This window comes from Psittacula echo (assembly GCF_963264785.1).
Source record: "Psittacula echo genome assembly, chromosome: 2".
Lineage (NCBI taxonomy): Eukaryota > Metazoa > Chordata > Aves > Psittaciformes > Psittacidae > Psittacula > Psittacula echo.
Window position 1 is genome coordinate 119,711,714 of NC_137737.1, and position 15,607 is coordinate 119,727,320.

At 38.2% G+C, this 15,607-nt stretch overlaps 1 protein-coding gene across 1 annotated transcript in view; it reads right to left on the reverse strand.

Moving 5' to 3' along the window:
• Positions 1-1,517: 1,517 nt before the first annotated feature.
• The window catches only part of ATP6V1H (ATPase H+ transporting V1 subunit H), a 49,445-nt gene continuing 35,355 nt past the window's right edge, over positions 1,518-15,607 (reverse strand). The window contains exon 14 of the mRNA XM_080611347.1: positions 1,518-3,579. Within this exon, the coding sequence (XP_080467473.1) occupies positions 3,519-3,579 (61 nt within the window). The 3' untranslated portion in view covers positions 1,518-3,518. The remainder of the gene's footprint in view (positions 3,580-15,607) is intronic.

The following is a 15,607-nucleotide window of genomic DNA, read 5'->3' on the forward strand; positions in this document are numbered from 1 at the left end:
GTCACCTACTGGGCTAAAACTAGCATGTCATATTGACCAAAAAAGCATATATTGACCCAGCAGGCCTGAGTTACGAATTGTTGACAACCTTCCTTCATTCATGCAGGTGCACAATGACACTTTTGCAATTCTGATGAGATACATAAGAGAGGTTTGATGCAGTGTGGTACAGTCCATCTCCTGCTCAGCCCTGCTTTGTTACTAGCAGAGTAGCTCACGCTGGCTAAAACAAAGATCTTGCCTCCTCTTCATCCAGCTGCATGCCTTAGGATCTCAAATGGCTTGTTGGAATAATAAACATGCACTAGGCATACAATTAAAGCATTTTCCTGCCTTAGTTCCTGATGTCAGTATTGTTCTTCATCGTGCTTCCCCTCCATCCCTCCTGCATTGAACTGTGACAGGTTTAAATTCTTTTCACAGTTGCTGCATCTTGCAAACTTACTCAGTTTCTCCTTTAGATTTCAGATCAAGACCAAAGTTTAAAGAATATCATTTCAGCAGATGTATCACGAAAAGTAAAAGAAACCTTCAACGCAAAACTTTAAAGCCAGCTTATAAAGGTTTCAAAGACTCAGTTATTTCTATTACAGGAAAATTAATCTGCATTTATTCTTGCATGCAACATAAGAGTGAAAACAAAAACTAGGAAAATGGACAAAAAATTCATAAAGAGAAGACTGATTACCCTCATTTGGGAGAAGGTAACTTATCTCCTCACCTAAGAAGTAAGGTAGTTGTCTGGTTCATGGCAGCTAATCTGCCATCTTCTCCAAATCTCCACGTCACCAAAGGGAAGGAAGCTGCTTGCACACACTTCCTAACACTGGGCTCTACCCACACTGTCACCACGCTGCCCTGAAGCTTTAACCTGCCACCACAGCATCTGCATACCTACCCATGCCACAGTTTGGAAAAATGAGGCTGAGCAAGTTAAGTGAGCCAACACAAAGAGGCGAATACTAACAGTGCTCAGCAGCAAAAGCTAAAGCTCATTATAAGACAAAACCAGATGCCGTAGAAAGTTTTAGGAATTAACTGAAACTCAACAATAGCTTTTGGCCAAGTTTCTTGACTTCAAAGGTTAAAAGCTCCAGGACAGTTCTGCCCTGTTTTCTCTCTTGAGCCACCTGAACATCACCATATGGGGCTGGAAATGTCATGGCTTTCAGGTTTCACAGGCACTGAAGTATCAGTACTGCACACTGATGTAAGTGAAACACCATGACCATTTCTTTAAATACACCTTCTTCTGCCTCCAACAGAATTCTAACTAAACAGAGTTGAACATAACAAAGAATTAAACCATGCACAGAGTAATACTAGCAAAGCTACAGAGAGAAGAATTTATTTGCGTAATACATGAACACAATATTTAGATGTTTCAGGACAACCCATGTAAGCAACTTTGTTTCATGCTATGAATAGCCCCCAAAAAATTGGAGGAGTTGCCATCGGTAGCATTCACAGTCTTTACTCATACAACTGAAACACAAACCCCCTTACCAAGCAGTGCTTCAGTGTTCCCTTCAGACAAGGAAGCAACACAAACTTCCGTTTTGAACATGGGAGTATGTTACTTCCCCATTAATGCCCTGTCATGGTTCCTGTGCAGCTGGAACCAGAGGACCAACCTTTTACAGCATCTTCAAGGTAAGCATCAGGCTATGCTTAAATCAGCACGTGTGACACGAGAATCTGACTTGTAGACCAAGACGTTTGGTGCCAAGAATCCAGCCTTCACTCTGCGTGAATTTCAAAGGGCCATGCTTCAAAGAAAATCTTACCTGGTCCAGTGGACTGAACACTTGCCAAGTAGCCAAGACACACAGGATATACACCCAGCAGTTTAGCTTTATCGACAAACCCCATTCATACAACAATCCCACCATGAAATGGAAATTGAAGTGTAAAAAGCAGGGAAAAAAAAAAAAAATCGGAGATTTACTTCAGGAGCATTCAACCGACCCAAGATAAAAATGGCAGTGTAGGTGCACCCTTGAACTCCCAGTAGCTTCCCACACCACTATTATCCCTCATCACTATGGGAACATGCAGTGCCAAGATAAGATCCATTCAGATAACCCTCACTCCAGCTAAAGTCAGTTTAATTCTTTACAAGCTTCAGCATCTAACCTCATGATACTAACTTCAATATCAAAGCCCTTATCTCCTATACGTAGTTGTAAGTACTAGTCATTAATCTACACAATCCAATTTTGATTAAGCAGGCCAAGAAATCAAGCTGTCATCCCAAATGTGTTCTCTCTCCCCACTGCAGCAGTGATCAAATCACAGTTATATACGATGAAAATCCAGACTGGGTAAGAAAAGCTCTCCCAATTTGTTCTTCTTTTTTGATGACAAAGTACCCCAAGCTTCCTCAGAGACTTGCACCACACAAAACTACTGAGGAAATAGAGTTGTTTTCTCATATTTTTTATTTTCATTCTAAAAATTAATCACAAGAACATTAACCGTTTCGTGTTGCAAGTGCCTGAGGCCAAGCTCCTATATATGCAACAAGACTGTTTTCACATGCCAATCCAGTATCATATTTGATTTATTGATGCTTACATCTTTTTTACTATGAGGAGCTACAAAACACAGAAAATATCAACAACCAAATTATTTGGCTTATATAAAGGAAATACAATGGATTTTAGAATGACCCCGAACCCTAATATTTACAAGTCTTTTCAATAACAAAAACGCTCTATGAAATTCCAAGTTTATCAATTCCTGAACATGCTATCAAAAACAAAAAACAAAACAAAAAACCAAACAAACAAAAAAACAAAACAAAAACAACAAAAAAAAAAAAAAAAAAAAAAAAAAAAAAAAAAACCACAGAAAGAAGCCCTGATCTCTGATCAGCCTTAACTCTGATGTTACACAGCTTGACTAACAATTTTAAATTTACCAGTTTTCACTAAAGGAGTGTTTTCTTTTTCTTTTCTCATGTCCAGATTTTCTTAACGTAGTCTCTAACCCCCCCTCAAAAAAATCCCATATGCTTGCTTTTACATACAATTATAACACTGTTTTGAGACTTGGTGTATTTTTAGTACTGATAATCAACACTTTTCAGGCTATCGCGTTTCCTACGGAACACTAAATAAAAGCTTTATTAATTTGTCTGGAGACATATAGGGACTACCTGCTTTTCTTGAGAAGTGATAACACTGATAATCCACTGAAAGAACAGTTTTTCCAGGCCGATTATAACATGGAATGAATATCCTTTAATAACATTCTTTATTACGAGAATAAATACATAAAACAACACAATATATTAGCCACATTTCCTCATATACATTCAGAATATAACAAGAAGCTAATAGGCATAATCATCAGAACCAGTTAACAAAGAGATTTTTACCAAGCCAAAATCACCAGAGGAAAGCTGGAAAGTTTATGTGCTAGTAGCAGGCAAAGAACACGTGATTTCATTGTTCCCTTGATATTAATTTAAAGACAAACATACTGCAGTTATACGTATGAACTGATGAAAGCGTTTAGCTCCGTGCGGTGGCCGTTTGAGGTTGTTCTGACTGCAACTGCTTTCCAAGGTATTCCCTGAAATACAACAAAAAAGTCAGATTGAGAAACATTCTGGAGACCCAGGGAGTATGGAATAAAGAAAGAGGAAAAAGCTTTAAGCTTAGAATTAATCCTTAAATAATGTCTACTGTTGATAGTCAGCTGGAGCTACTATGAGAGTACCTAAGCTTTAGGTATCCATCATCTACTGTCCTGAAAATAAGGTACAAACTGAACATCAACAAAACTGGAAAAAGAAGCAGTCCAGTTGTAATCTCTAGAAGTCCCGGCAACTGTGACAGAACATCCATGAAGCCCACAGATTTTGCTTGCTAAATATACATGTTAGAAGCTGTGACAAAGGCTCTCTTCCCATAACCCAGCTGCGTGAGCACAAGTAATACTGATGGACACACTGGCAACATAACCCATAGCCAACCAAAATAGATGCTGACTAAAGAACTGTACGTCTGAGTTGGAAAAAAGAACAGATATTTGAGCCAGGCTCACTATATACCAACAATTTCCTCACCTGTATTTTGAAGTGCTTATTTTGTCACTTATTTTACACCTGTCATCTTAACACTGGAAAAAATGCCCCCCAAATTCTTAGCATTTGCCTTGAACAACAATATCTAAATTCTCTGTAATACTGCACAATCCTTGTGAATGTTCCCATCTTTCACTGTCTCCTGTGAAAGCACCTCAACATCTCAAAGAACCACAAAGAAGCTGAAAGTGGTATTTAGTAGTGCCTGGGTTACAGCTTGTTCTGTGCTGCTTGCTACAGAAAACACACTTCAATCATTGCACCATTGTACCAGCAGACAGAAAGGTTTCAGGACCTGTGAGGCATACACATTTTTTTCCACTGCTGATTGTACACTTAGCACCCAGTTTTTCCTCACTAAACAGGTATTTCAATCTACACAGATTAAACATAAGAAGCAGTTCAGAGAAATTATGTTTAGAATGAAGCCTTAAAAATAACTCAAAAGATAACTCAAGAGTATGCACTTGTGCTTTATTTAAAGTTAAAAATATTAGTTCTTACTGTACATTTCAAAAACTAGTTTTCATTTTAGTGTCCTGTTGAATGGCTATTCCCTAGGCATTATAAATCCTACCACACAATGAAGTTTAGGATCACAACTGTACCACTCAACATCGTTTTTCTCGGTTTTAAAGTTAAGTATCTAGAAAAGCAAAATTCCTGTAATGTTAACTTCAAACTCCACTAGCAAAGAAAATAACACAATATGGACGCTGCTCATCCATTACAATTTAGCACCTTCCTTCACAGCTTTATCAGGTGTTGCAGCAGGATCACAGTATTTTAATAACTGGGCTGCACTCAAGAGATATGACTCTTGATCATATTAGGTAGGTTACCACCCTCAAAGTAGAGACTCCTGAAGACAAAGAAGGAAACGAGCTGCTCTCCAGTGGTCTTGCAGGACTCAAAGTTGTACCACCAAAATAAACAGCCACCCAGAAACACAGCCAGCAACTACAGAAGGGTTTCCAAACCTCCTCCTGCTCCCCCAGTGTTCTTTCTCCCTTTGTTTCACGCACGTACTGATTCTAGTACTTCTCTGACATCCTGCCTTGAAAGCAACTGACACTTGCTGCATACTTGGCTCTGCAAACAGCATCAAAAGCCTGCAAAGTTATTTATTTATAAAGCACACATGAACCATTTCGACTGTGAATTTCTCACACAAGTACTTAGAAGTAGGAAAATCAATCAAGCTAACAATCCAGAACAGTACAACTGTTGCATAGCTTACACTGGTTCAGATGCATGCTCAAGGCTTACTAAAATCCAATTATAATGTGGTGTATTCAGCAAAAATCTCTGAGAAGGCAGAGCAGTCACATATTCTGTGGGTACTGAGTGCCTTAATGGATACATTCAACTTCTAAGGACATGCAGTAGATATCACAGTTATATTCCCTACAAAGCCATTTCAGTCATTCATTTGCAGGTGTGAGGTTTAAGTCCAGGGACAAGGAAAAGCTTTTATCTCATCTCCCCATACAGAGGAAATATCTGCAGTTACTGCTCTACATGGTCATGCTACAAACCCAGGTGAAAACTGTCGTGTTCCTACCCCATCACTTCCTTATTCACCACTAAGGGCCACTGAAATGCACAAACCTTGTCCCATCTGCTGCTGCAAGTACCAGTTAATTTTCTACTTGCTTATTATTTCAAATCAAGTATCATTCGTTAACCTAGAACAAGTTCTTGCCTAGTCTATGCCAGATGATGAGAGAGATTGGTAAGAGACTGATAGGAGGGATTTAGACAACGTTTCAACATGAAAGCTTCATGTGCAGCCTTAGGAGAGCAGACTGACAGATTATTCTGTCAGGCCTTTGGGCACTTCTCCCTCTGACCTTCCACTAAAACTCAAGCTACTGAGATTAGCTTCAGTAGGCCCCTGTTCTCCCTATGTTAAAACACATACTAAAAGGGCAAGAAGATGCAAGTATATTTTTTTACATACTGGTATTTCATCACATCAGGAGGTTAAGTAGCACTGTAAGCTTCAATCTTCACACGTAAGTGGGGCATAGGTGTCCATCACCATGTACTACAAGTCAAGCACCTAAGACTTTATTTATCCTGCACTGTTACTTAGTTAAAAGAAAAATAGGATTTTAGAATTCATGTTTACCCAACAAAATTTGATTTACCATTAAGAATGCAAGCATTCAACACATCGCACTGTAAGAGCATGTACAATGAAAGAACAATAAATCTTGTCACCAAGATAACAAATGACTTAGCAAAATACTGAAAACAGCATCTGACAGATTAGAGATGCATGCTACAATGGAAACTAATGAGATATTTTTTAAAGTACAAGCTATAAATCCACAGATTGGACCACTTTACCCTTTTCTACACTTACTTTCTTAGTCCTTCCTTCATAACTTCAGACAAAGACCACTTTACCATAAAAAAGTATTGTAGTTGGTCTTTTGCAAGCACATCAAGTTTCCAATACGGTTAACTTGGAAACAAAAGTACACAACATACGAGTCTGGCAGAGATTCATGCGTGCCTGATCAGCTCATGTTATAGACTAAGACAAAACATATCCTGCTAACTTGGACATAGCTGAGCTTTGGGGCCTATATACCTATTGCATTTCAGCACGCAATCTTCCCAGTAATACCATTTTTCACTTCTAACCAGGCCAAGGAGATCTGCAGAATGTCAGTAGGCATTCTACAGGATGTACAAAATTCAAATACAAATTCGTGGAAAAAGAGCAAAATACTATCCTGACCAACAACAAATTCAGTCACCAACTCCCTCCACTAGAAAGCTGCCTTCTACCTTGAGTAGGCATTGTATTATTGTACATAACAACTCAAAAGCCAGTCAGAAGCAGTAAACACCTTCTCAATACAAAAACACCAGCTCTCCATCCATTACATAAGACTCATTTTAATTTTAAATCTTCTAAGGTGATGAAGAGAAATGAAATTCTATGTACCAGTAATACTGTGCATGCTTACATATAATGCTTTATTCCTCAACTGCTTTCCAAGAAAGGGAAGGAAAGTTACCACATGCTTAAGAGTGTTCCCTCAAGTCAATAAGCATCTGGAAAAGTCTGTTATCCTCCACATAAATAGACTTGAATTAAGCACATCATTTTGGCAGACTGACCCTTGCTGGAACTGTAGATGTGAACTCCATAGATATTTTTAAGGTACCTTGCAACAGTTCCTAGTAACACTAACTTGAAATCAGTACTAGAAACCATGCAACACAGAACAAGGTGGCAATTCATCCTCCTGCATTAATAATCAAGATGGAAAATTCATTGAGCAAAGGTCCAAGTTCTCTTTGGAACAAAAAGTTCCACTTTGACTTTCTTCCTCGCAGTGGAACAGAAAACCATCTTTATGACAAAGCAAATGAAGCTGGTACAGACAAGCTTATATTTACAGTTAACTGCATTCAAACGTGAAACAACTGATTCAGTATAAATTTACAAGAGCACAAAATATTACCACTGCATTGCAGGAAAGTGTCAAAACAAGCTAGTGTAGGACATCACTTTAGAGAGTAACTACACAAGCCTCCATTTCTCAACCAGCTCTCAGAACAACAGAACTTGAAACACCACATTTTCTCACTTTCTTGGTTATTCATAAGTCTGACTGTGAGGTGCGAGTAATTTCTATTTGCAAATTATCTTTTCATTTATATTAGAATAACCAAGTGAGATTTCCACACAAGCAATTTATCCTTTTTCGGACCTAACTTTAAACACGCTTTTTCTGCAGTTTCCAGAGTGCTTTCTCCAAGAAGAAAAGGAAACTTAGAGGTGAATACATGAAGCTGTTGTATCTCAAATCCTTATTCCAATTTGTTGCTTCATTCCATTTAATTTGGTTTGTTGGTATATGAGAAACACTGACACCCTCAAGCTAAGATACACTTAAGTGTCATGGTAATTAAAACAAATGTTTATAGGTCATTTAGGAAAAGGCATTAAGGAACTGATCCAACATGTAAGCCACCAAATTCAGTGAGTACGAAATAAAGAGATAATTGTAAATTGACAAAAATCTCTACCTGAAAATTTCATACTAAAGGACAATCAATCTCTGACAGATGGGGAAGTTTTATGGTGCATACAAAAGATTTCTAGAGGCCATGTGCTAAAGGGAACAAGCCTTGCAAAAATTAGTGCTACTTTCAGTGTTATACTCCAAATTCCAGTGTAGTTAGATTTCCCTGTCCTATAAAGAACTGAAAATTCTTCTTTTTAGGAGGCAAGTGAAGAAAAGTGAAGCATAGAAGAAAGGAAGGATGAAACTGCCACATTCTCTCTTTTCTAACAACATTTATTTTAAATCTTGCTTCTAATCTATTAAAGAACCAAGTTATCAAAAAATATTTGGCAGTTCGGAACATCTGTGATTTCTAGCTTGTTTTAGCAGTCTAAGGCTCCCAAGAGGCAGAATGCTTTCCTTTGACAGAGAACAATATAAAACTACTGACTTTATTTTTCTCTACCTAAACGTAAACCTAGAGTCCCCTGCTTTTGAAAATTAAATTGAAAAGCCAGTTCTGAAGAAAGGCTATGCCTCATGAAAGGGTACAGAAGTGTAACAAAGCTACAATAAAAAGTCTGTCATGTGACTCAAGCCACTCAAAAAACATTGCCAACATACACTGTTACACACAAATCAGATATGACAAATACTTAAACAATTTCACAAGACAGGCAGCAGATGGAGCGTTTGAACAGACAGAACAGTCTTCATCTTTATATTGCATTTCCAGTAGCGATCCAATAACCTGGATTCGTTGAGAGACGCCAGTTTTGGCAATTTATCATGGCTTCACAAATAGGTATTCAAGCTACACAACTGATGCATTCCCAGCTCTAAGCAGTTTAAAGTGTCCCTTGAAAGCACTGGTCTTGTGTTACACTGCTGCAAAAACAACTGTTTTGTTTTACAGATCTGACAACCCCTGGAACCTTCTGAGCAGGAGACAAATCAGCAACATGAAGTAGTAGATGGAAGTAGCAACATGAGGGCAAGATTGCAACTGTCTCTCAAGTCCCCATCTAATCCAGCAGGGGACAAAGCTGACACAGTCACTCTTGAATCTGAATGCCTGCCCTTCTCATGGAGCACTTATCCAACTGTTCTGGTGAGACAGTACTTTTTGTTCAGGTGAATTGCTTTCGGGTAATAAGCTCCCTTGAACCTGGTTACTGCAGTGTCACATTAATAGCGGTGGCCAGAAGAAAGTCAGCTGGAGAGGGGCCACCACAGATTTATCTGCCTAGTCACAAAGCCACAGCCACACTAGTCAGTAAAGAAAATAAAGAAACCAGGCACTATCAAACCTGGAGCTATGTTAATATTTAGTTCCTGAAATATAATATTAAAATGTCATAGTGCTGGATCGGAAATTATGCCATTGCATAGTTTTGCACATTATTTTATATATGAAATATATACTATATATATTTTAAATATACCATATGTATATTTTAAACATTAAATGCACTGCTCTTCACAGTAGTAGATAGAAATAGTACAGCTATGTTCTTTAGTTTACTGCTTTCAGAGTTGGACTGAGAAGTGGGTAGCTGGAGTGCTACCACACAGGGAAACTGCAGTTCTCTTCTGTCACTTCTTTGCTGAATACAATTTTCTCCCTTGACTCAGTGGATTAATGCAATGTGAAGTATTTCAAGAAAAAACAAAGAAGTTTAAAGCTTATAAAATATTTGTCTATCATACCAATGCTGACTGTAAGAACTGCTGAAGATAGCCCAGCACAAGCAAACAAAAAGAACAAACAAATGTACTGAAAAGTTTAATTCAATTTCCCTAACAGGAAATCAAATCTTTAAAGTAATAGTAATCAGATGTGAACCTATCCAAAAAAAGGTACTTTTTGGTGACATGTTTTTCAGCACAGCCTATGAAAGCAAACAATTTATTTGAAAAAAAAAAAAAAAAAGAAAATGCAAACTGAGCAGGGTGTTTAATATTTGCAAAATATTTGCTCCACATTAACAGAAGCTCCAGAAATATTAAAGTGTGTGTTACAAAGACTGCAGATTTCATAACAGAACATGGCCACAGTGTACAATCCCGGAGAGCACACACACACTACAAACCACAGTCCCTACCTGTATGGAGGAAAGCTTTACAAGAGTACATATTTATGTTCAAATAAAAAGATGAAACACTCACACTATGTATCAAGTGTGCCTATCACTAATGGGATTTTTACCTAATTTGTCTCATTCTAGCTAGGAACTGTCCTCTTAAAAATATTATTTTTTATCAGGGACACACTACCTTCTCAAACTTGTTACTTCTGTTATCTACTAAAAAGGAATTGTATTGATGATGAAGGCTAAAGAAATAGGGTAAATAAATACAGTGGATTGCATTATCTTGTATGTATTGTTCCCTAGATTTAAGCCTACTCTATTAAGCATTACACACCTGAGTTTTGGGACAGGGATAAAAAAAAGGAGGTGGGGAAACGATCAAACTTCACAGCTGCCAGTTAACTATCAATACACCTTGTACTTCTCTCTACTAAAAGCAAGCATGGTAGAGAAGCTATTTTAGGAGACACATGGGCTTTGGAGAACAAACTTTATGACAAAGAATAGTAAGAAATGCTGAATATTCAATGCTAACTCCATAGAAAAACAGCTTCTAATTATAGCATACTGCAAATCCTAGGCAGTATCTTTTAAAAGAGAGAAAGCAAGTAATTTTATCTGGGATGTGCACTCTGAAAATCATATATGAATCCGTTGCATATTCAAAGCTTATATTAATTTGTTGCTTCATTCAGTATGCTATTGATTAATTTTACTTCCAATACCATACTTGATCATGCACTAATGATGCATCCTGACTCCCACTGTTCATCATCTGCTAACATATCCATACTCTCCACGTAGGTATCAATTCACTGACTAGCAGTGAAGACTTTATTCCAATATTGTTTAGAGGATGTTTATAGCTTAGAGCCTGCAGAGGTGAAAGGACCCTGGGGAGATGAGGCATCATACCTGAGCACAGAGGTAATGGCATAAGCAAAAAGGTAGGGCAACACAGGCCAGTATTTTAGTCAATGGGAGAAAATGCCGAAAGATGGTGTGAGCTCCACCATTACCCTGACTCAGCCAGAGGAAAACCAAACAAGTCTGTAATCAGATCCACTCTGGTTTCGGTAGCATTTGTATGAATACTGAAGATTATTTCACTGAATACCAGGATGGAAGGGACCTCAAGGATCATTTGGTCCAACCCTTCCAGGAAAAGCATAACCCAGACTAGATGAACCAGCACCCTGTCCAGCCAAATTTTAAAAGTGTCCAGTGTTGGGGAATCCACCACTTCCCTGGGGAGATTGTTCCAATGGCTGAATGCTCCCCTATGAAAAATTTTCCTCTTGTGTCCAGTCAGAATCTCCCCAGGGTAACTTGTGCCCATTGCCTCTTCTTTACCATGTGACTCCTTGTAAAAGAGAGTCTCCATCTTCTTTGTACCACCCTTTAAGAACTGGAACATGGTGATAAGATCTCCCAAGCCTTCTTTTCTCAAGGCTGAACAAACCCAGTTCCCAGCTTTTCCTCACATGGCTTCCCAGTCCTTTGATCATCTTTGTGGCTCTTCTCTGGACCCTTTCCAGCCTGTCCACACCTCTTTTGTGTGGTGAATGCAAATAGCTCATTTCAGCTATAATGGTTAAGCCACAAGAACAAAGAGCACACATGATCCATCTCTGCACATGTCAGCTAGGCTGGATACTCTAACGATTCTCTTTATTTCTGATCCCTGGTCCCCCGCTCCAAACAGCACTGTTACTAGCAGAGCAAGACTAAAGTAATGCGGTGCACTTACTACATGAGTCATGAGCAAACTTTTCCTGGGCCTAACCTGGCTAGGAGACAAGCAAGTCTAATGCACTATGTTCTCGATGACCGGTAAGGTCAAAAATAAATTATTTCATTAGCTTATTTAAATTAGTTCATTAAATGCAGAACATGAAGAATTCACCTAGCTCTTCATCTAGTTCTTATTTTAGTGAAGTAATCGAAGGACAGAATTAATGACTTTAGAATGAAGCCAAAAGACTATAGGTTCACAAATCTTAAAGACAAGAGATTATTCCCACTGATCTACTTCAGGCATTGAAATTGTTTTGCACCGCCCTTAAAACAAAGTGCTGTGTTCCATAGCTCACAGAAGGAACTTGGGCTTCTAACTCTAGGTGCTTTGAGTCACAGCATCCCATCCCTTAAGTTCAGAAAAATGTTGTGCATGAAGCACATGAAAGGCATGTGCTTCATCTGTATAGATTCACATATTGGGTTTCTTTAAAGTAATATATGTAAGTGTTGTCAATTTAGAATTTAATTATTTGATTCTATTAAAGTCCACATCATTAAAAACATTGTTTCAACCAGCACAAGATTCCCAAAGCTGTTTTCTAAAGTGGTCAAGTTAGGTATTGCCGCCAAACACCAGTAAAGGCAAGGAATAAGGAGATGATGTTTCTCATACATAGTTAAAGCACGAATTGAACAGAATGCACACACAAAATCTGCACCATCACTGCCATGCCAAACTCCTTCATCTGCCAATAACAGGGTTTTACCATCAGCATGGGGTGCCACGACTAACACAATGCAAGTGAGATTAAAACACAGGATTAATTACCATTTAAAGACATTAAGCAAGGCTACAAATATAGCTTTGCTCCCTGCTTCATCAAGTGCATGATCATTTAACATGCAAATATAACTAGAATATTTCACCTGAACTTACCTCATCTGAAAAGCTGACAGCAGTTACTGCTTTTGCCATCCCAGCTTCACCATTTAATAGAATGCCTGACAGTCTGATTTCACCCCATTTAGCCCTGTCTTAAAAACGCCTAACGAAAAGCAAGTTGAGCAGCTTTTACCTAACTATTCAAATTACTTAGGAGTTAATTGTTTCCAAGTTGAGCTATTAGCAGTTTAATGATACAGCTAAGTTTTAAACAGAATGCTACTTTAGCTGTCCCATGAGACTTGGTTCAGGTACCAAAGGTTTTCCTTATCCTTCTGCTCTAGTCTCCAAAGATTCAGCCCAGCAGAGCAAGCATTTTCTAATCCTTCCCTTGGTTAGCCTACAGGGCTAGGAAATGCATGACAGAAGCAGTCAGATTAATGTCACAAATAGTAATGCAGAGTTGTTCCATGCCAATTAAACTCAAGTTAAAAAACAATTGCTCTGAATGAAGTAACTGAATTCCAACACATGTGGAAGCAAGGGGAAAAAGGCTTGTTTCCCCAGTTCTGAAGAGCAAGATAAGCAAAACCTTTAAGTTGCTGAGTAATCCATCTTATGATAAAGCAAAGCTAAATAAGTAGGCATTTGAACTGCACTGTGCAGCAGTCAGAGGACTCTGCTCTCTCTTCTCCCCACACAAGCATAAAACAGAAGAGGTCCTGACACACGTCAAAAGCCAGATCTATACAAAGACAGATCTAGCTTCCCACATACAAACAATGCATCATTTCCTCAGCTCAAGCTACCTTATGTACATTCCAAGGGGAACATGCTTTGTCAAATATGAACCAAGGACAATCTGTCCCAGAGGCTTGATGCAGTAAGAATTAAATAACAACATATTCCCTAGAAAGATGACAATATGAATCTGAAAATGGCACTTAAACAGATCCTTTTTGTTGACACCTCTGAAGGTCTGAAACTGGATGTAACTTGCAATCTCCTCTCTGCCTCAAGTCTAAAGGTTCACAAACTGAAAAGCACACACAGAAATGTTCACCAAGACAAATCTAGAAGACCTGATGTGATACTCTTAAAATTAGTATGCTTAACTTGAAAATGAGAAAAAGCCAGGTTAGGCATCCAGGAAAACTTACTACCAGTGAGATTTGTGCTGGAGAAAGAGCAGAGCTTTGTATTTTTATTACCAGATTTTCAAGACATCAGGACACACATGAAGTAAGACCTGAACCCCCTGCAGAAAGTAAATTCAGTAACTAAGCCTTCAACACTGTAATCTCTATTTAGCTATTGTTGGTTTATAATACTCAGTGATTCAAGTATGAGAATAGCATAGTGAGAAATAAGCATATCAACAAACTGAGAAGCAGATTGGAGTGTAATATTCAATAATGACCCAAAATTAGGTTGCACTCAGCCACACACTGTGTCTCCACCTTCACACACTCGTATTTGGTTAAAAATATTCAGTATTTTTAACCAAAGTTGTTGTTACAGGTGGAGAATATTCACTCTGAATTTGATATAGTAGGTTATTTAAATGTCTGTTTCCCTGCCATAGAAGGTTCCCACAGTATGCGAGAGGGAGGAAGCAGAATAAAACTCATATAACATGCACGAGAGTTAAAAAAACATTCTTCAGAAGAAAAAGGGAGAAAACTATTTTTCTTTTATAGAAGATACACTGCAGGGAGAGTGGACAGGAGTTTTTGTCAGCCTTGCTAGCCCATCCTCAATAGTCAGAATGTGCTTGATAAACCTTGTTCCCTACCACTTTCACACTGTTAGCATCACCACTACTCAGCCTTTTAAAAATACCATATTGTGTCAGAAATGAGAAAGCTGGTAGAAGCTGTAGGTACTTCCAATCACCAAGCTCTTCAGAAATAAAAGGTCATTTAAATTCCAAATCAAATTAGTTTTTTTTATCTCAACATCTGTGTTTCTATATACTCAGATGTACTGTTGCATTTTATCTTTCTAAGGTAATACCAAATTGGAAATGTCATCTTTGGTGAAATCATAATTAATAATCAGATTAAGAAATCCTAATTAATATTTGTAACTCTCCGTGCTTTATGCTTAGCATGATAAATTAGTTTGGCAGGTTAAACAAAGTTATTTCACGAACACTGAGGTTTTTCAGAACTTCAGTCCTTCAACTCTTCACTATAAAGGTCCTGTGCTCTGTGGAAAGGCAGCATCACCCACCAGCAAGTTCTGCGGCAGAGCAAACCAGAACTTAGGGTTTTGGAACTTTATTAGAGAACTAGTCAAGAAACAATGAAAGAAAAAACTCACTTCAAATACTACTCTCAGCACTTGATGAAAGAAATACCAACAAGTGATTTTCAACTTCATATAATCAACCAGACCATAAGCTTCTGCTACCCCAGGAGTTCAAGAAAAATTGTGCCTACACCCCTTAAAATGGCAACAGAAAAATAACAGTGTAGGTGGGGGAAAAGCACTACAGCAAAGAACAATGCGAAAGAGTGGTCAGGCATGCATTCTAAAAAGCAACTGCCAATTAGGTACTTGAACAAGTGCAAGCCTAAATTACAGTTCATACTGAACATTAAGCAGTTCAGGTAAGTTGAAATACAGTGAATTACTCTTGTGACACTCAATCATGTAAGGTGAAGCTACTCAAACTGCAACCAAAATACACAGAAAAACTAGCTAAGATCTTACATATCAGCATCATATTGCTCTATCATTTAAAACTGCAGTCTTACCATAT